At 43.0% G+C, this 22,404-nt stretch overlaps 1 protein-coding gene across 1 annotated transcript in view; it reads right to left on the reverse strand.

Annotated features, from left to right (window-relative positions):
* The window catches only part of LOC308321974 (myelin protein zero-like protein 2), a 38,096-nt gene extending 17,183 nt beyond the window's left edge, over nt 1-20,913 (reverse strand). The window contains exon 1 of the mRNA XM_080773129.1: nt 20,525-20,913. Within this exon, the coding sequence (XP_080629255.1) occupies nt 20,525-20,576 (52 nt within the window). The 5' untranslated portion in view covers nt 20,577-20,913. The remainder of the gene's footprint in view (nt 1-20,524) is intronic.
* Nucleotides 20,914-22,404: the final 1,491 nt, after the last annotated feature.

The following is a 22,404-nucleotide window of genomic DNA, read 5'->3' on the forward strand; positions in this document are numbered from 1 at the left end:
ACAGAGCGTTTTCAGTGCAAAGGGTTACAATAGTGTCCATGGTTTCAATTCAATTCAATTCAATTCAATGGAGCTTTATTGGCATGAGACAACATGCGTTTACATGGGACTACAGATGACTACAGATGAAATTTAGCTTTTGCTAACTCTGGCCCGTTTACATTGAAGTGAAAACTGACATGTTGATTAATAAGCTTTGTCCCTGTCAAATAAATAAATAAATAAACAGTTCAGTTCAGTTATTCATTTGAGCAGAGACAGTCTGATAAAAACCAAACACTCTTAGCGTGTCTTATATACACAAAGTGCTCGTTAGCAGGTGTTAATTGGTCCCGACTCCTAAGTGCTGGTTAACGGCTGTTAATTGGTGGAGGAAGGATGTCATTACATGAGATGTCAACAAGAAAAAGAAAACACACATTCCTTCATTTCCGCCCCTTCTTACATGTGACACAAGCTGAGAACATGCACTCACACACAGCGCGCACGCACACACACACACACACACACACGCAAACTTAAAGATCCGCTATTTTCACAAAGTATATCTGATTCAAACTAAATCTTAAACTCTTACATTCAAAGTGCTCGTCGGGGTCCCCAGTTCAAATATGATTATTTTAGGGGGTCCCCAGTTCAAATGTGAGTGAGTGAGTGAGTGAGTGGGGGGGGGGGGGGATATGTGCTGTCATATCATTGGAGAATAATAATCTGAACGTTTAAGTGAACTCAAAGCTATGGTCTGTAGAGAGAAAGCATCACTGCATGGTCCCTGGAGGTCCCTGGTGGCTGATATTCTACTGACCACAACAGAGTTAAAGATCTGACCTGGACTGATCTGTTTTCTGTCAGACTCGCTGGCATCAGATGACCTTCAGATGACTAATCTTTCCTTCCCGTTTCTTGTTTCTACTTGTTTGTTTCTGGGAGTAAAAATGTCGTAACTTCTGGGAAACAGACGTGGGTTTGGCTTTTAAAACCAACTGTATTGAATTGAGTTGGTGCTAACATAAAAAGACCAGAATGTCTTCTAAATCGAAAGAGTTTTCTGAAAAACACTCGGCACTTGGTGCCACGCTACGAAAAAATAAATAGATAACGAGCTTATTGAAACTTTGGGCTTATCAAGCCTGTTATGGAGCATAGCGGCCCATGACGTCATGTACTGTATAAACAATCAAGACAAGAGGCGATCAAGACATAAATGTAATCCATGCTGGCACAAAGATGTCGTCTCTAAAAGTGTATTGATTCCTGCCAACCAGCGGCTCTCCGGATAAACCAAATTACACTTTTAAAGTAGACTGGAACTCACCTATGCTTTTTATGGCATAGGCAGCTCCCGGCAGTATACGATCAGAAATCAGCAGAGAGTGAGCGACGTTTGCGCTACTCTATGCCGAATTGAAATGTTCTCCCTGGAAATAGAAATGTCTGGGTTTCCGAGGCTACTTTTAAAGTGACTTCACTGTACACATATTAAAGGTAACAGTTTCTTCAATATTGTTTTCCAAAGGTAAAAAGGTTAACTAAAAAAACAAAACCCCCCCCAGTCAAATTTGGCCACGATGTGATGGGATCGTTGTCTTTCGTGTCCACACACGTTCACGTGTTCAGAAGACCCTGAACCATCACCAACACTAAAGGCCAAAAAGTGTCCTCCTTGCTCCTAAAATGAGGGACATTCCAGGCAGCCTGATTGTGGTTGTAAAACCAAACCAAAGCACAGCGACGGGACGGGACAACACTGGAGCGCTGAGATAGTCTCAACAAACGACACGAGATAGCGTTGCTCAAGAGCTCTGAAAGAATCCAACACACAACCATCACTCCCCTTCTGTTGGGGCATTCTTTGTCCCTGTTGAACGCATTCAGGACGGGACACTCCTTTTGGCGTTTCAAGCATTATGCTATACTTTAGCTATTGAAAAACAGCAGATGTACAGTACAAGCTCATACGAGCTTGAATATATATTATTTCAGAGACAACGTTTTTAACTAAAAACTTTGCTTTTGAAAATATGTTTGAAAATATGTTTGTCCCTGGAACAAACATATTTTCAGATGGGGGTCGGCGGCCAAATACAGAAAATTCTCGGGGGTCCTTGACATAGAAAAGGTTGGGCACCACTGACAGAAACATTTTCAGAAAATGTTAGGATTTGAGACATTAAAAAAAAATCGGCCTCAGTCGTAACTTGTAAAGGGTTAAAAGCATCCCGTGACCTACTTCTGAGTCCCGACCCTCTTGATTTAGTTTTGGAATAACATTTCAATTTATTTTTGGTCATAATTTGGTCATTTAGTCTGAAATCGGCTAAATATTCAGTGATTTTAGCCTTGATGGCATCGTGATGGCCGAATGATTTTACAAAGTGCAAAACCCGAATATAAAATGGCTTGTCTTTTAGTTCCACTGGATACTCCACTTGTCCCCCCATAAACATTTGAGTCTATTTTTGTTTTCAATCTGTTGATGGAATTGTCAATATATTTAGTCCTAGTTTTAGGACTAAATATATAGTTTTAGTTCAATGGCTTATGGTTATTTTTCTTTACGTTTCCTCCGTGAACGAATCATTCTGCTTGTTTTCCTCTTGTCCATCAGTGTTTATGTGAGCGGAGGGTCTGTTTACTTCTGGATATCCTGGCGGACACACCCGCGGGGGGGGGAGGGGGGAGAGAGAGATACACTTCACGGCTTAATAAGACACAGCTTTATGAGCAGAGGAGAGGAAAGAGAGGACTGTATGGCCGCTGGCGGGCACCCCCTCGACTTCTCTGCGCGTCCAAAATAAATGCACGCCTCTCGTTGAAAATGAATGAATTACTAGGCGCGTCAGTCGCTCCCCGTCTGAAAAGGCCTCAGGCGCGCGTACCGTTATGTTAGTTATAGAGAACATGTAAGTGATTTAACATATTGGAGAAGTGTGTGTGTGTGTGTGTGTGTGTGTGTGTGTGTGTCTGTGTGTGTGTGTGTGTGTCTCTCACTCCCCTGGGAGACATAATAAAGTAACCTTGAACCTTACAGATTGTCTTGAATAGGTTATAAAATGTTATGTTCTATTGTACTCTATATATACACCGTGTGGACATGAGAGTGTGTGTGTGTGTGTGTGTGTGTGACTGTGTGTGTGTGTGACTGTGTGTGTGTGTGTGTGTGTGTGTGTGTGTGTGTGTGTGTGTGTGTGTGTGTGTGTGTGTGTGTGTGTGTGTGGGTCTGTGTGTGTGTGTGTATCGCTCCCCTGGGAGACATAATAAAGTAACCTTGAACCTTACAGATTGTCTTGAATAGGTTATAAAATGTTATGTTCTATTGTACTCTATATATACACCGTGTGGACATGAGAGAGAGAGTGTGTGTGTGTGTGTGTCTCTCTCTCCCCCCCTGGGAGACCCATACACAGTAACCTTGAACCTTACACTCTCTACTATGGTCGGCATCAGTCCATAGTACTCTACACTATGTGAACTATACTGAGGTCTGTGAACTCTAACTGGTGTCCACATCTACAGCACACAATCTGACCTGAGGTCTGTGAACTCTACTGAACTGGTGTCCACATCTACAGAACCTGAGGTCTGTTGGCTAAAACACAGAACCATAACTTGCATTCTTTGGGTCATAATTCATATATTCTATTTTCAAAACTATTGTTTTATAAAAAACTATTTTCAAAACTATAGCACCAAAGAATCGGCGTTCCACAGTGCAGATCTCCACCAGAGAATATCTGATGTGATATTGATGACTACAGTTCAGTGAATCTCCACAAAATGTTTTAACTGAAAAAGAATGCTTCTCAGCTCAAATATTGATATGCGATTAAAATGTGATTCATTCATTACAATGCCTGAAATTAATTAGATATGTTTTTGTAATAGAGTCCCAGCCATAAAATATTCATATTATTATGTAAATTATAGCTGCTGCTCTACAAGAAGCGTGCAGAAGACATTTGGCACGGACCGATCCAAAGTGGACAAAGAACAAAACACAAGATCACATTTTACGACCTATTCAAGATCCTATCTTTTCATGAACAGAAAGGGAAAGAGCGCTCGCGCACACGCACGCACATGCACGAGCACACGCACACGCAAGTGTTCATTTTGACAGCCAATTTTTGTCCCTCCCTAAATGTTAGGGAGGGACTAGTGGAGAAGAGATCCAGTAGAACTAAATGTTAGGGAGGGACTAGTGGAGAAGAGATCCAGTAGAACTACATGTCAGGGAGGGACTAGTGGAGAAGAGATACAGTATAGAACTAAATGTTAGGGAGGGACTAGTGGAGAAGATATACAGTAGAACTAAATTTCAGGGAGGGACTAGTGGAGAAGAGATCCAGTAGAACTACATGTCAGGGAGGGACTAGTGGAGAAGATATACAGTAGAACTAAATGTTAGGGAGGGACTAGTGGAGAAGATATACAGTAGAACTAAATTTCAGGGAGGGACTAGTGGAGAAGAGATCCAGTAGAACTAAATGTTAGGGAGGGACTAGTGGAGAAGAGATACAGTAGAACTAAATTTCAGGGAGGGACTAGTGGAGAAGAGATCCAGTAGAACTAAATGTCAGGGAGGGACTAGTGGAGAAGAGATCCAGTAGAACTAAATGTCAGGGAGGGACAAGTGGAGAAGAGATCCAGTAGAACTACATTTCAGGGAGGGACTAGTGGAGAAGAGATACAGTAGAACTAAATGTCAGGGAGGGACTAGTGGAGAAGAGATACAGTAGAACTAAATGTCAGGGAGGGACAAGTGGAGAAGAGATCCAGTAGAACTAAATGTTAGGGAGGGACTAGTGGAGAAGAGATACAGTAGAACTAAATGTCAGGGAGGGACAAGTGGAGAAGAGATCCAGTAGAACTAAATGTCAGGGAGGGACTAGTGGAGAAGAGATCCAGTAGAACTAAATGTCAGGGAGGGACTAGTGGAGAAGAGATCCATTTGCTGAATATATATTATTTCAGAGACAACGTTTTTAACTAAAAACTTTGCTTTTGAAAATATGTTTGAAAATATGTTTGTCCCTGGAACAAACATATTTTCAGATGGGGGTCGGCGGCCAAATACAGAAAATTCTCGGGGGTCCTTGACATAGAAAAGGTTGGGCACCACTGACAGAAACATTTTCAGAAAATGTTAGGATTTGAGACATTAAAAAAAAATCGGCCTCAGTCGTAACTTGTAAAGGGTTAAAAGCATCCCGTGACCTACTTCTGAGTCCCGACCCTCTTGATTTAGTTTTGGAATAACATTTCAATTTATTTTTGGTCATAATTTGGTCATTTAGTCTGAAATCGGCTAAATATTCAGTGATTTTAGCCTTGATGGCATCGTGATGGCCGAATGATTTTACAAAGTGCAAAACCCGAATATAAAATGGCTTGTCTTTTAGTTCCACTGGATACTCCACTTGTCCCCCCATAAACATTTGAGTCTATTTTTGTTTTCAATCTGTTGATGGAATTGTCAATATATTTAGTCCTAGTTTTAGGACTAAATATATAGTTTTAGTTCAATGGCTTATGGTTATTTTTCTTTACGTTTCCTCCGTGAACGAATCATTCTGCTTGTTTTCCTCTTGTCCATCAGTGTTTATGTGAGCGGAGGGTCTGTTTACTTCTGGATATCCTGGCGGACACACCCGCGGGGGGGGGAGGGGGGAGAGAGAGATACACTTCACGGCTTAATAAGACACAGCTTTATGAGCAGAGGAGAGGAAAGAGAGGACTGTATGGCCGCTGGCGGGCACCCCCTCGACTTCTCTGCGCGTCCAAAATAAATGCACGCCTCTCGTTGAAAATGAATGAATTACTAGGCGCGTCAGTCGCTCCCCGTCTGAAAAGGCCTCAGGCGCGCGTACCGTTATGTTAGTTATAGAGAACATGTAAGTGATTTAACATATTGGAGAAGTGTGTGTGTGTGTGTGTGTGTGTGTGTGTGTGTGTCTGTGTGTGTGTGTGTGTGTCTCTCACTCCCCTGGGAGACATAATAAAGTAACCTTGAACCTTACAGATTGTCTTGAATAGGTTATAAAATGTTATGTTCTATTGTACTCTATATATACACCGTGTGGACATGAGAGTGTGTGTGTGTGTGTGTGTGTGACTGTGTGTGTGTGTGACTGTGTGTGTGTGTGTGTGTGTGTGTGTGTGTGTGTGTGTGTGTGTGTGGGTCTGTGTGTGTGTGTGTATCGCTCCCCTGGGAGACATAATAAAGTAACCTTGAACCTTACAGATTGTCTTGAATAGGTTATAAAATGTTATGTTCTATTGTACTCTATATATACACCGTGTGGACATGAGAGAGAGAGTGTGTGTGTGTGTGTGTGTGTGTGTGTGTGTCTCTCTCTCCCCCCCTGGGAGACCCATACACAGTAACCTTGAACCTTACACTCTCTACTATGGTCGGCATCAGTCCATAGTACTCTACACTATGTGAACTATACTGAGGTCTGTGAACTCTAACTGGTGTCCACATCTACAGCACACAATCTGACCTGAGGTCTGTGAACTCTACTGAACTGGTGTCCACATCTACAGCACACAATCTGACCTGAGGTCTGTGAACTCTACTGAACTGGTGTCCACATCTACAGAACCTGAGGTCTGTTGGCTAAAACACAGAACCATAACTTGCATTCTTTGGGTCATAATTCATATATTCTATTTTCAAAACTATTGTTTTATAAAAAACTATTTTCAAAACTATAGCACCAAAGAATCGGCGTTCCACAGTGCAGATCTCCACCAGAGAATATCTGATGTGATATTGATGACTACAGTTCAGTGAATCTCCACAAAATGTTTTAACTGAAAAAGAATGCTTCTCAGCTCAAATATTGATATGCGATTAAAATGTGATTCATTCATTACAATGCCTGAAATTAATTAGATATGTTTTTGTAATAGAGTCCCAGCCCTAAAATATTCATATTATTATGTAAATTATAGCTGCTGCTCTACAAGAAGCGTGCAGAAGACATTTGGCACGGACCGATCCAAAGTGGACAAAGAACAAAACACAAGATCACATTTTACGACCTATTCAAGATCCTATCTTTTCATGAACAGAAAGGGAAAGAGCGCTCGCGCACACGCACGCACATGCACGAGCACACGCACACGCAAGTGTTCATTTTGACAGCCAATTTTTGTTCCTCCCTAAATGTTAGGGAGGGACTAGTGGAGAAGAGATCCAGTAGAACTAAATGTTAGGGAGGGACTAGTGGAGAAGAGATCCAGTAGAACTAAATGTCAGGGAGGGACTAGTGGAGAAGATATACAGTAGAACTAAATGTTAGGGAGGGACTAGTGGAGAAGATATACAGTAGAACTAAATTTCAGGGAGGGACTAGTGGAGAAGAGATCCAGTAGAACTAAATGTTAGGGAGGGACTAGTGGAGAAGAGATCCAGTAGAACTAAATGTTAGGGAGGGACTAGTGGAGAAGAGATACAGTAGAACTAAATTTCAGGGAGGGACTAGTGGAGAAGAGATCCAGTAGAACTAAATGTCAGGGAGGGACTAGTGGAGAAGAGATCCAGTAGAACTAAATGTCAGGGAGGGACAAGTGGAGAAGAGATCCAGTAGAACTACATTTCAGGGAGGGACTAGTGGAGAAGAGATACAGTAGAACTAAATGTCAGGGAGGGACAAGTGGAGAAGAGATCCAGTAGAACTAAATGTCAGGGAGGGACTAGTGGAGAAGATATACAGTAGAACTAAATGTCAGGGAGGGACAAGTGGAGAAGAGATCCAGTAGAACTAAATGTCAGGGAGGGACTAGTGGAGAAGAGATCCAGTAGAACTAAATGTCAGGGAGGGACTAGTGGAGAAGATATACAGTAGAACTAAATGTCAGGGAGGGACTAGTGGAGAAGAGATCCAGTAGAACTAAATGTTAGAGAGGGACTAGTGGAGAAGAGATCAGTAGAACTAAATGTTAGAGAGGGACTAGTGGAGAAGAGATCCAGTAGAACTAAATGTTAGGGAGGGACTAGTGGAGAAGAGATCAGTAGAACTAAATGTTAGGGAGGGACTAGTGGAGAAGAGATCCAGTAGAACTAAATGTTAGAGAGGGACTAGTGGAGAAGAGATCAGTAGAACTAAATGTTAGGGAGGGACTAGTGGAGAAGAGATCCAGTAGAACTAAATGTTAGAGAGGGACTAGTGGAGAAGAGATCCAGTAGAACTAAATGTTAGGGAGGGACTAGTGGAGAAGAGATCCAGTAGAACTAAATGTTAGAGAGGGACTAGTGGAGAAGAGATCCAGTAGAACTAAATGTCAGGGAGGGACTAGTGGAGAAGAGATCCAGTAGAACTAAATGTTAGAGAGAGACTAGTGGAGAAGAGATCCAGTAGAACTAAATGTTAGAGAGGGACTAGTGGAGAAGAGATCCAGTAGAACTAAATGTTAGGGAGGGACTAGTGGAGAAGAGATACAGTATAGAACTAAATGTTAGGGAGGGACTAGTGGAGAAGATATACAGTAGTGGGGTGGGGGAGAGAGAGAGAGAGAGAGAGACAGTAAGCCGTGAAGTGTATCTTTCTCTGTCTCTCTCTCGAAGTCACAGCTATGAGCAGAGGAGAGGAGAGGAGAGGAGAGGACTGTATGGCGGGCGTGTGCACGAAACGAGCACGTGTGCGACAATATCACGGGACCGCGCCCCGTGAAAATATGCTTGCCGTAATCGCCCCCTCGACTTCTCTGCGTGTTCCAAAATAAATGCATGCTTCTCGTTGAAAATGAATTACTAGGCGTGTCAGTCGCTCCCCGTCTGAGCGACTGACACACGTACCGTTATGTTAGTTAGAGAACATGCAAGTGATTTAACGTATTGGAGAAGTGGGTGTGCGTCTGTGTGTGTGTGTGTGTGTGTGTGCGTGCGCGCCTTTCTATTCTTCAAAAGACAGTCTTGAATAGGTTATAAAATTTTATGTTCTATTGTACTCTATATATATGCCGTGTGTGTGTGTGTGTGTGTGTGTGTGTGTGTGTGTGTCCTGAGAGACAAAATAAAGTAACCTTGAACCTTACACTCTCTACTATGGTTGGCATCAGTCCATAGTACTCTACACTATGTGAACTCTATAGTCATAGTGTATATAATCATAGCTTCACTGTACATTATATTCTACTAGGTTCTTACTTATTTTATGATCCTAAAGGTGACTATTTCTATGTATTTGATGTATTGTTCTTGCTTACTGTAAATGGCTCTGGATTGAGAGCGTGTGATAAATGCCTGAATATTAAGTTGCAGTGCTCAGGAAGGCTGGGGTTCGTTCCATTATTTCCTAGACAGTGTTGTTCTGTCTTCCTCCGTCCGGCTGGTCGGCAGCACGGCGGCACAGGAACAGGAACAAAGAGGAAACATGAACCTCCGCTGCATGGAGGAGCCATTTAGGACGGGAAACACTTACTGTAGAGCCACAACAACACACAAAGACACAAAAAGGCCTTTTGTTCACTGGACGCACTGTGTTCACTATGCACTGTGTTCACTGGACGCACTGTGTCCACTATGCACTATGTTCACTATGCACTGTGTTCACTATGCACTGTGTTCACTGGACGCACTGTGTTCACTATGCACCATGTTCACTATGCACTGTGTTCACTATGCACTGTGTTCACTATGCACTGTGTTCACTGGACGCACTGTGTCCACTATGCACTATGTTCACTATGCACTATTCACAGACAGGTTTCACTAGAAACATGTTCACTGGACACACTGTGCACAGAGAGCCTAGAGAGGGTTCACTAGGGGTAGAGTGGCCGGATGGCAACCTTGTTCGAACCCAGAGTTAGTGTCGAAGTGTCCTTGAGCAAGACACTGAACCACGAATTGCTCCTGATGTGCTGGCTAGTGCCTTGCATGGTTTCTGCCGCCATCGGTGTGTGAATGAATGTGTGTGTGTGAATGGGGCGCCTTGGATAAAGGTGCTATATAAATGCACCATTTAGAAACATGCACTATTATCAGTGGTTTTCATTTCCTTTTTCATTTCAAGGCAAGAAATTCCTTGCAGATGATGAGTGAGTTTGGAAGCGCTCGTTATCAGTAAAGCAGCAACCTCCTGCATTATGTGCAAATTCAAAACAGGTGGTACGCATGGGCTGTTGAGTGATAGTCAACGAGCACTTCCAAACTACAGCACTTAGAAAAAAATAATCTGCAAGGATCTTTTTAGATAGGGAGTAGCTCATAACATGTCTACAGTGGATTTGTATTAAACAAACACTCTCTCTCTCTCTCTCTCTGAGGAAACTTGCCAGTGCAAGTGTGAAATGAAAACGTGTGTGTGTGTGTGTGTGTGTGTGTGTGTGTGTGTGTGTGTGTGTGTGTGTGTGTGTGAGTGAGAGAGAGAGACAAATGGACCCTTACACGTCTGTAACTCTTAACGGGTCCATTGGGTTCTATCCGTATACACTCTCAGAGTTCCATGAAATGCAAAGGTTTGAGAACCACACCCACCCTTGATTAAAACACATGACACACATTATGGCAGCCAATCAGAGAAGCCTTTTTGCTCCCTTTAATTAATTAGCAAGATAATGTTTTGCAGCCAGGTGTGTGAGCCAGACATATCACAATAAAACAGCAGCAGCAGCAGAAAGAGACTGCTTGTCAACTGGGCTTAATTTCCCACATCATGCAGACAATCTTTTTTTTCCCCCCCATAATCAAATTACAGACAGAAACAGTGTTACTGTAACAGCATGATCCTGACCGGGACCAGGGTTGCCAGATCTTGCGATAGAAACAAGGTCTATGAAAACAATCCCAAAAAGTAGCAGCCAGTTGGACCACATTTGGAACCCTAGATACACTTTTGACTATTTGAAAATAGCAAATCTACAAGCTCACAACACACCTTGAGCTATTGTCCTAAATAAAACAAAAGATATTTGGAATATTCTTTTGAAACATTCCAACAACACAAATCTTCTGTGGGTGCAACGCCGGTAGAGTCTGTTCTCCTATATGGCAGTGAATGCTGGACCCTGAAGCCAACCCTGCAGAGGTCTCTAGACGAGTGCTACACCAGAATGCTGCATGTAGTACTTAAAACCCCCTTATGGCCAGTGCCGTAATTGACGTAATGAATCAATAATCCCTTATGGCCAGTGCCGCAATTGACGTAGTCGTTTAATTCCCTATAATCGGGGGCTTAATGTAACAAAACTTTTAGCTTGTTTGGCTAACGGCCGATGTAATCTTTAATTAAACGTATGAATAGTGCAGGCAGAAGGCCCAATCCACTGTTAATTAGGCTGGCCATAAGCCAATTTTAACATCAGCAGGAGTACACATGTTACCAACAACAATCTGTATGATGGAATGCCAGCCAGGAAATAGCAGGCAGGAGAATAAGACTAGCTAATAGGACACTGCCAAAGACACCAAGAGCTGCCAGCCAGCAAACGGGTACCGAGGGAACCAACACACGGGTACCGGTCACACCTTGGACGTCCCACACTAAAGCCCAGACCACACCAATGGGTCGAGACGCAACAAAACGGTTTCAGCGTTCGTCCCCAGCGGTGTGATAATTATGTCGGCACGTGTCGACCCAAGTGGTTCAATTCAACGGTTGCTGTGCAACAACTACACATTGCGCCTACTCACAACCGCTCGGTTGCAAGGAGTTTCATGGCGACCCATTGGTGTGGTTTGGGCTTTACATAATGTGGATGTACTCAAGAAGCACGCAGAAGCGGGATGACTGGAAGCGACGATGGAGGGCTCGTCCGAGGACCACCTATAGAGATGTGACCCTGGCACATAATGTTTTCATTTCACAGGGAAATATACATAAATAATCTGGAGGTCCTTCTTGACTTCCTGTAAAGCCCTATAGTGCTTCCATATGGGATCAGATGGCTGGGTAAAGATCAGTGATATGTGTGGAACCCACGGGAGGGGTCTCCTATCTGTTAGCTGGAAGCTCTGCTTGTTTATCTGACTTGTAAACAGTTTGGGGAACAAGTGTCCACAGAACCCAACACAAATATGCGCAGATGTGCACACATACCGATACACATGAGGAGCACACAATAACAACATGCTCACATCGCAACGCATTGGGAGCTTGTAGCCATTTTCAAATGGACGAAAATGTATACAGGGCTGAAAGTGATAATAATAACAATCCACAAAGTAAACTAGTAGTAACTAAAGCTTTCAATTAAATGTAGTGGAGTAAAAGTACAATATTTGCCAAACATACATTAACCACTTCAACCCTATACATTTTTGACCATTTGAAATGCGTTGCGACGCATTGTGAGCTTGTAGATCTGCTATTTTCAATAGACTTTTGAACTTCAACATTGTACTTAAGTACAGTAACTGCACTTAGTTATACTTCACACCACTGACGGGCACGCACGTGCATGTGCACGAGGGTTTGGCCAGATTTGGCAGCATGGTGCACGCACGCATGCACACACACACACACAGTGTTTACACTTGGCAGAAGACACATTCGTATAAGACAAACAGTGTTCGTGCGGTGCCTTGCCTTCACATTAACACACTGAGTAGGAGTACGCGTGTGTCTATTGGTGTGTGTGTGTGTGTGTGTGGCAATGACTAGGTTTGGCGTTTACTGTGAATTGAAACACAGATTAACACAAATATCTATGTTAAGTATTAAGTACAAATGATTGGAACATGCTTAAACATTCGACATTTAAGGTCTAATATTTCTACAATTGCTACAAAACCATTCCATTATCCAGTTATTTTGGGGGCATAAACAAAAAGGTTAATGATGTACCATGCAAGTTCACATCATGTATATATACTCTTTCACTTTCAATTTGTTAAATATTTTATTGGTTGTCAAATGTCCATCCAGTTCAGTGTGCCCTCAGTAAAGTCTCATCTTGATTCTGTGTTGAACCACTCTTATGCTTAAGCAGTGTTCTTTGTAAAAGCAGTAATTCTAAGGTTACTGTATGGGTATGGGTGTATGGGTGCCCGTTTATCGTAGCCGCCATCTTTTGATTAGGTGAGTTAGACACAAGCGGTGTTTTTTGCTACAGTACATGCCAGACGAGTAGGTGGTCTCCTCATGTAAACAAAGCCTCACATTAGCATTTCTATGGACGAGGGTCGTTAAGACTGGTGGGGATGCAAATTGCAAAACCGGACCGTATGCGAATGACAGCCCACTGAGCCCTGCAGTGGAGGGTCGGAGTTGGGTCACGAATAGGATGAGTGATTTTAGTCCTTTGGACGCGTTGTTTGTATACTATGAGCTCTGCTAATTACACTTTGGTCTAAAACGAATTCACTGAACAGTTCACAAACTGTCCAAAAGTAAGATCCCACAATTTTACCAGATCATGTTGAACGCGAGCTCTGCCGCGGAGCATATAGACGCGTAACCACGGGAACCAAAAAGGGGTGGGAACCCGTCGCCAACGGGTGTTTGTTGTACTTGCGCCTAGCGGAGCCGTCCTGAGAAAAATTGCTTATGAAGTCCCTATTGTCAGCCCTCTCTCAGCGGCACTCCTCCACTCGACACAAAGGGCCGCGTGGTTGTGTGGTCCTCCTATGTGAGTGAGGCGTGTCGGGTTTAGCGTGTCAAAAGCCACACCTCTGTCACACCGACCTGTTGTCATTATGCATAGGACTGGATTAGAGGAGATTATGTGTCTGCAGCTATACAGCCTGTTACATGTAAATAGTGGACGGCACGTCTCTGTATGTGTGTAAACATAAATGGATACAGTATTTCTTATACATGTAAATAAAGTGTGTGTGTGTGTGTGTGTGTGTGCCACAACTATGCGGTAAAGTTTACCGGGTAAACTGTGTGTATATGTGTGTGTGTGTGTGTGTGTGCGCGTGCAGTCTGTGCACGTGCATCGTCATGACACATACAGTATATTCTTCGGGGGAAGAGTTTTACATATTTATGCACCGCAATGTGACATGAATGTTCTGTGTTCCAAGAGGGTCATTCAGGTTAAAAGGACCACTTCACCACTTTTTAACCTATCTTCATATAATTAAGGTTCTATAAAACAACAATGTCATTCAGGAGGTGTTGCGTAAACTCTTTACAGGAAGGTGACCTGAGAGAGAAATGTTTGAGAACCTCCGTGCTAAATGCCAAAGTTGTAAAAAGAATGTAGCGTGTGTGTGTGTGTGTGTGTGTGTGTGTGTGTGTGTGTGTGTGTGTGTGTGTGTGTGTGCACGTGTGTGCACATGCGTGTATGTGTGCGCATGTGTGTGTGCAGTGTGCATGTGCACAGACATGTTGACACACGTCAAACATAAAGCTAGAACTCACCACAGCGTTGCCAGATTCCACCAGAGAAACAAGTAACCATGTGAAAACAATTTCCCCAAAACAACAAGCAACTACTACTGTATAAGCCCATAGCTTGTAGATCTGCTACTAAAGTATAAGCCCATAGCTTGTAGATCTGCTACTACTGTAAAAGCCCATAGCTGGTAGATCAGCTGTTTAACTAATGCATATTCATTAGGGGTCCAATGTTTTAGAAACTATTGATTTAAACATTTTAATAGGAAGCAAGCCCAAATATGCACAATAAATAATAATAATAAGAAGAACACAACCCGCAACTACCAATATTTACAAACCACAAACCACTAAATAAAACCAAGCCCAAAGTCACCTATAATGAGCAGACATGGCAACACACTGCTTCAGCAACAAGGCGTCGTGGTGATGTGTGAATTGTTTTTGGGTGAACTACTCCTTTTAGTGGATGCTTTTAAAAAGGGACTAAAGACCTGTCTTCTAAAACCTGACAGTCATGTCAGAGTGGTGCTCAACCTTTTTCATGTCAAGGACCGCAAAGATTATATATGTATATTTGGCCGCCGACCCCTATCTGAAAATATGTTGTTTCAGGGACATGGACCAAGCAGATTTATCACAGCCTGGGGGAACCTGAGGGTCCGGAGGACAGCGCCTCACATCAGACACTTATCACAGCGTGGGGGTCGCTGAGGGTCCGGAGGACAGCGCCTCACATCAGACACTTATCACAGCGTGGGGGTCGCTGAGGGTCCGGAGCACAGCACCTCACATCAGACACTTATCACAGCCTGGGGGAACCTGAGGGTCCGGAGGACAGCGCCTCACATCAGACACTTATCACAGCCTGGGGGTCGCCGAGGGTCCGGAGGACAGCGCCTCACATCAGACACTTATCACAGCCTGGGGGTCCCTGAGGGTCCGGAGGACAGCGCCTCACATCAGACACTTATCACAGCCTGGGGGTCCCTGAGGGTCCGGAGGACAGCACCTTACATCAGACACTTATCACAGCCTGGGGGTCCCTGAGGGTCCGGAGGACAGCACCTCACATCAACATTGGCACAGGGGAGGGTGATCTTCTGGCACACTGGCATAAGTGTGAGAGCAAGATGATTTTTGGTTTAAATATACAAATAATAAAAAGAAAGTGTGGTCATCTAAATTAAGTTTCCTGAAATCTGCATGCAAATTTTTGTTTATTTGAAGAAAAAAAAATCAAAATTGTAAAAAAGAAAAGAAAAAGAAATGTGCACAACAAGCCTCCCTCTCTCTCTCTCTGAACATCAATGACTCTCTACCGAATGCAAACCATGCAACATTACAAGCTTCTAGTTCCCTTATAATAACGTGTCAAATGGGAGCACCGTGTGAATGGACGGCTCACACAGTGGGGGTCCAGGGACCCCTACCCAGGGGTACTTGCAGGGGACCCCTACCCAGGGGTCCTTGCAGGGGACCCCTACCCAGGGATCCTTGCAGGGGACCCCTACCCAGGGGTCCTTGCAGGGGATCCCAGCTAAATCACTGGTTTTCAACCAGACCAGTGGTCCTTGAGGGGGTTCCAGATGGTCCTCAGCTAAATAATGGAGAGTTGGTAACCAAATGGGCCCATTATTAGATCTTGAACTCTTGAGTGTAAAATGAAACCAAATGGACCCTTATGGGTCCATTTTACACTCTCAAGAGTTCAATTATTGTTAGACATCTGCATTACTTGATTAACAAGAACAGAACACAGATGCAGTACTTAGTTCAGACTAGTCATTGGTCCGACAAACGACAACCTACTTTAAACCCTAACCCAACCATAACCGTAAGCACGTGACGGGAGCAGCGCATGTTGGAGCGGCTCCCGCATGTTGGACTAATGCTCCGTCGGAAATTACGTGCGGAACCCAATCATTTTGCCTGTTATCTCTGCTATGACAGCCTACCACATCAATTCAGAAATTGTGGACAAAATATTCTTTAGTTTTGGGTCTGAAAGGCTAAATGGTATCCTGTGGCTCAAATGCTGAATGAATAATGGACCTTGATACTGTATGAAAATGGTTGAAAACCACTGAGCTATAAATGATTGAGATTCAAGAACCAAATGGACCCTACGGAGTGTAGGCTACACGTGACGTGGAAAACTATAACTCCCATGCAGTGTTTCGCTCTCCGTGAAATGACAAACATCTGAGAAGCGCTGATGTAAATGCCATATCAAAGCAGAGGAGAGGAGAATGCATCCGCCACGGTCAATGCATCGACATGTCATGAACACTGATGTTCCCGTTATGACTAGCCCATTGAAATGGCTTCACACACACACACACACACACACACACACACACACACACGCTCTTAACCCATTTAGACCTGAGGACGATTCTAAAAATGTCTTCTAAATCCTGACAGTTTTCTGAAATACCTATATGTTTCTATATCAGTGATGCTCAATATTTCATGTCAAGGACCACCAAAGATTATATGTAATTGACCGCCAACCCCCATTTGAAAATATGTTGTTCCAGGGACCCCCCCCCCCACCCAGAAGCAAAGATTTGAGTTAAAAGTGTTCGCTCTGAAAGAATATATAGCCTGCCGGTGTTCAAAGATTTGTGCCACATTTTCATGATTTTTTGAAAATAGCAGATCTACAAGCTCCCGAAAGCAACGCAGAAGTGCATTACCGACGTTAAACCACTCCCTCGAGTGTAATATTGCACTTATACAACAGTTACACTTAAAACTAAGAAAAAACATTTTTTCAATGACAGTTGTAGTCACTACGACCACAAATGTCCCAAGAAACTAGCTAGCCTAGCCACAGAGTTTGCTGCACTCTGGGAGAACAGAGCAGCTGAAATTCTTTGTTTTGATTAGCCGTTCAATGATGCTGGTTTGAAGCACGGCTAGAAGGCTGTTTCAACCAATCAGATTGCTTCCTCGAAACGACCTGTTGTGTAATTAGTAATCAAAAGGGACCCTTATAGATCTTTAAGTCTTCAGAGTGTAAAATGAAACCAAATGGACACCATTTGGTTTAATTTTAGGCTCTCAAGAGTTACGTTATTGTTAAACAATCTGCATTACTCACTCTCTAAACCGGAGAGGGGTGTTTTGGCTTTTGCCACTGTGAGACTAATCTTGATTAACTGGAAATCACCCACTTCCCCTTCTCGCACTCAATGGATTAGGGACACCTTGTACTGTGTAAAACTGGAGAAGATTAGATTCATTAAATGGTTCTTCTGATAAATTTGGGAGGATATGGGTCCATTGGTCCATTCTTTCAATACACTCAGAAATTGAATCCGTCTCTGCTTGAGGATGTGTGAGCGAGGTCTGCTGGGCTTTTGATTGGAAAGTCTACTGTGGTTGGACTGCTGTGATGTACTGTAACACGGATTATGGATGTATCGTGTACTGACAATTGTTTGTCGGATATCTTGTACTGTTTTGTGTCTCTTATTTTAATTTAAGGTTTGTTTTGTTTTCTGTTGTCCTTTTTCTTTGGGGTGAAAATGCAATGTATTTATTCTTCTACATTACACTTGTGGGGTTTATTAAGAGAAGCTCCAGTATTGAATGCTGAATGAAAAAACAATAAACAAAGTCTATACAATTAGAGAATGTGGAATAATTGTTATTTTGATCAACGTTTTCCCGTTTTCTCTCCTAGTGGTACCAACATCAATACAGCATGGAATTGTGAACACAATCTTATCCAACGACAACAAAATATTAACTATGTTTTGGGTCTGACAGGCTAAAGATAGACCGGTGGGCTCCGTGGAGGGGCCTGGTCCACATCTGGTCCAGGCCGTGCTCTGTGAGGCCGGGTCCACGGTCACACTTCTGATGGGCTCCATGAATGATAGTTTGGAACCAAATGGACCCTTATGGGTCTGTAACTCTGAGTGTACAAATCATGTATATCATTTGTACTCTCTCAGATTGATTTTACAATACAAATTGGGGGTCTCAGAGATAGAAATGCCATTAAATGGGGGTCGTAGCGTAGAGTATTGCATGTCAAACTGAGGATCCTTGAAATTAAAATGGTTTAGAATCACTGCTAGAGCCGTAAACATGTTCTCTTATGGGGGTTCCTGCAGGCATATCCTTTCAAATGGGGGTCCATTAGTGTCAATTTGGGGGCCCTGAGAACCTCTGGCCTACTGTATATGCCCACAGTTAGTTTCAGTGTAAGGTTCATTCAAAGTCTACGGAGGGATGGAGGATGCATTGATTCACAACGATATGACTAAATGTGACGACTTGTATGTTTCCCGGAATATAACAACACTGGAGAGACAAAGGCTTGAGAAATGATTAAGACAAAACAAAAGACCATGAATTAATGTTTCCAAGTTGTATTCTTCTGAGATGCATTTGCAACATCCTGGACACACACACACACACACAGGAACTTGCGTGCATATGTGTGTGTATGTGTGTGTGTGTGTGTGTGTGTGTGCGTGTGTGTGCGTGTGTGTGTAAAGCACGGATATACACAGTAAAAGACAGGAAAGCAGAAAACAAGGCCACAATGCCAGCCGGTACAGCGATTCCCAAGACCAGCTACAGAAGCCTTTCTTAAGTCATTATCCCGCCAGGCCGGGTGGCCCGACCCGACCGGGGGGGGGGTGTGCATTTAATTCTCGTTTAAACCTCTGGCCAAGGAATTGTCCTGCCGACCAGGTCCGTGCCAAGTCCTGGAGTCTTTCTACTTCCCAGTGACGCACCGAAGGCACAGCTAGCGGAGAATGATGTGGCTCCCCGTGGAGTTCACTCTGCTTATACTCTTCCGTTTGAAAAGATCACAATAAAAATATCTGTAAGACCAGTGTCATTTCACTGACTCCACTTAATAAAGATCTGTAAGACCAGTGTCATTTCACTGATCTCCACTTAATAAATATCTGTAAGACCAGTGTCATTTCACTGATCTCCACTTAATAAAGATCTGTAAGACCAGTGTCTTTTTCACTGACTCCACTTAATGTCACCGATTCCAAGAGTAGGGTGACCACCAGAGCCAAACTGTTCATTTGAGGGACAGAAGTATATCTCTTGTGTGGGACAAGTGGGATGGGACAGGACTGGGTTAGCAACTTATGACTGAAGTTGCTATTAAATATCTTGAAGTCATATTTAAACTTCTGCCTAATATTGCCTAATGTTGTTATTAAAACCCCTCTGGTTTTGTTTTAAATCAGTGGTTTTCAACCAGTGGTCCGGAGACCACCAGTGGTCCGTGATTCCAGGTGGTCCCCAGCTAAAATTATGGAAAGTTGGTAACCAAATGGACCCTTATAGATCTTTAACTCTTGAGAGCGTAAAACCATTTCATTTTTTGCTCTCAAGAGTTACATTATTGTTAAACATCTGCATTATTTACAAGAAGTCTACACAATTAGAGAGTGTAAAATAATTGTTATTTTGATCAATGTTTCCCTGTTATCTCTCCTAATGGTACAAACATCAATACAGCATGGATATGTGGACAAAATCTCATCCAACGATACCAAAATATCATTTCATTTTGGATCTGCAAGGCTACATGTCATCAAATGGAGGTCCGTGGCTCAAATGCTGAATAAATAATGGACCTTGATATGAAAAGGGTTGAAAACCACTGTTTTAAATGATATTTCTGGCCATGGGTGGTATGGCCGACTTGGTACTGTAGCCTAGGGATATTTCTCATGTTATTTTAACAGGCTTAAATACACATCTTACAGGAAAAGAGAAAATGAGAGATTTACAAACAAACAAACAGAAAGCCCACTATTAGTGGACTAAAGTAGGGCATTTTTTTTGACATTCTGGCCTGTAAGGGCCAATTGGTTCTCAATCTCTACTATCCTTAATTATCCATGATTTCAGAACTTTAACTTTGAGAACCACTCCACTGATCGAACACATTTGAATAGTATAAACGAAAACGACTATTAAAATATTAGGATGTTCTTCGAAATAGTAAGATAATTGCACTTTGTTTATATTGTTCGTAGCGCGTAGGCTATCTTGTTTGGGTTCAGAGTTATAGAAAGAAATCAGAGAAGGCAGCGTGTGTGTGTGCGTGTGCGCGCGCGCTGTGTTTTGGCTAGTCTGAGAGCGGTCGATTTGGAGGAAAGCCCAAAAAAACAAACATACAAACAACAGAAACTGGGTTAATTTAAAAACAATAAAACGTCATCTTCTCTCACCTGCAAGTCCAGACAGGACAGCCAGCACACTGTAGAGGCTCGTTGCGCACATCTCTGCTCCGCTCCGCGGTGTGTGTGTGTGGCCTGTGGGGGGGTTCGCTTGGTCCACAAACTAAACAGTCGATCCCCACTGCACTGAGACGCCGGTTCCGTTCCACCAAGAGTCACCAAGAAGAAGTCCAGTCCAGCCGGGCTTGGCTTCAGTCAGTTCACCCACCGTTTAATTAAGCAGAGAGCCCACCCGGTAGATTCAGACATTCACCCTTACACTTACTTACAGGCCCAGAAACACAAGAGAATTCTCTACAAACAATTAAACAGCTCTGCTCTTCTCTCTGTCTCTCCCTCCAGACGGTATGAATCTCAGAGTGGGACGCGTCTCAACCCGCCGCTGCCTGCCAATCTCTCTCTCTCTCTCTCTCTCTCTCTGTCTCTCATGAATGTCGCCGCCCTCCCTCCACCTTTCCTGGGAGGAGACTTTTACTGGAGTTAAACAACACTCCTCTCTCTCTCTCTCTCTCTCTCTCCTTTTCTTTACAACTGATCCATTCTCTGTTTCTCTTCTCATCTCGTTAATGGCCAAACAAACACTTGAAGGAGCTGTAAAAAAAAAAAAAGGAGAAAAAAAGGAGCTTGATTGTCATCCAACCTGTTCTGCTGCTGCTGCTGCGTAAAAGCCTTTGATAAGAACACGAACGAACGCACGCGCGCGCGCACGCACACACACACACACACACACACACACACACACACACACACACACACACATTCTCTTGCATACCAAGGCTGTTACACAAACACTATTCAGTCAGTCTGGTTGACGTTTTAACGAGTTGTAGGAAAAGTACCACTAATAAAGTACAGAGCTATATAAATATCTGTATATCTCAGTAGAAAATCACTGTGGTAAAAGTGAAAGTAGTTACTGGAAATGTCATGAACCCAGAAATGGTGATTAGTATAAACTTACTTTTATGACAGAAATATTATCTATAGGCCTAATGGATGAAATTCAGCTTGGTTGCTAAAAGTTATAATATGTGACCATACCATTAACAACCTGTATAAGGCTAAAACAATGTCATAATTCATGTCATAAAGTATAGCATGTGAGTGACGTGTCAAATTCCTTGGCTCATTCCTCATTCCTTGGCTGCAAAACTCTGTACATCCACATATGACGGCATCCTACGGTTAGCATCACCATCACCTCAAACAATAGCCGGCCATGTTGTATGGAGAATATTATGTTTGAATCTGCTATCTTCAGGAAGGAGACATGGTGTCCCAGCATATACAATAAGGTCAGACTAAAGAGGTCCTTTGTCCACCAGTCGACTTAATCAGGAGTTTGGCCAGGACTAGACTGAGCTGTGGACATTTCTCTTGTCTTCATGTTTTTATGTATATGTCATTTATTTTTTCCTGTTCCGTTTGTTTTGTCAAATGTGTGTGTGTTCAAGGCCGTTGGGCAGCAGGACATATAACAATAAAGAATAACGTGTCATATCATATCTGTTATAGATATAGTCAGGCTTGGATAACATGGAAAGGTCTATATAATTTATGTGACCTTCATCAGGCTGCTATCTTTCTCACGTCACGTAGTCTGATGATGATGAAGGCCCAAATAGACCCACATGTTGTGTTTTCCCATTAATAAACATTTCAACTGTATCTGAAAACACTGAAAACACTGTGTGGGAGGTTTTTTTATCGCCCTTTTCAGCACGTCGGGCCCTCGGTTGGCCTTCTCCTATACGCACATAATAATAATAATAATAATAATAATAAAAATCACACCCTTGTGAAGTGAGGGGTGCTCTTATCATCATACATCACAATTTGCCAAAGCCAAGGGAAGTGTCTTGTGCTGTACG

Source organism: Protomyctophum bolini, assembly GCF_963924005.1.
Source record: "Protomyctophum bolini genome assembly, chromosome: 9".
NCBI lineage: Eukaryota > Metazoa > Chordata > Actinopteri > Myctophiformes > Myctophidae > Protomyctophum > Protomyctophum bolini.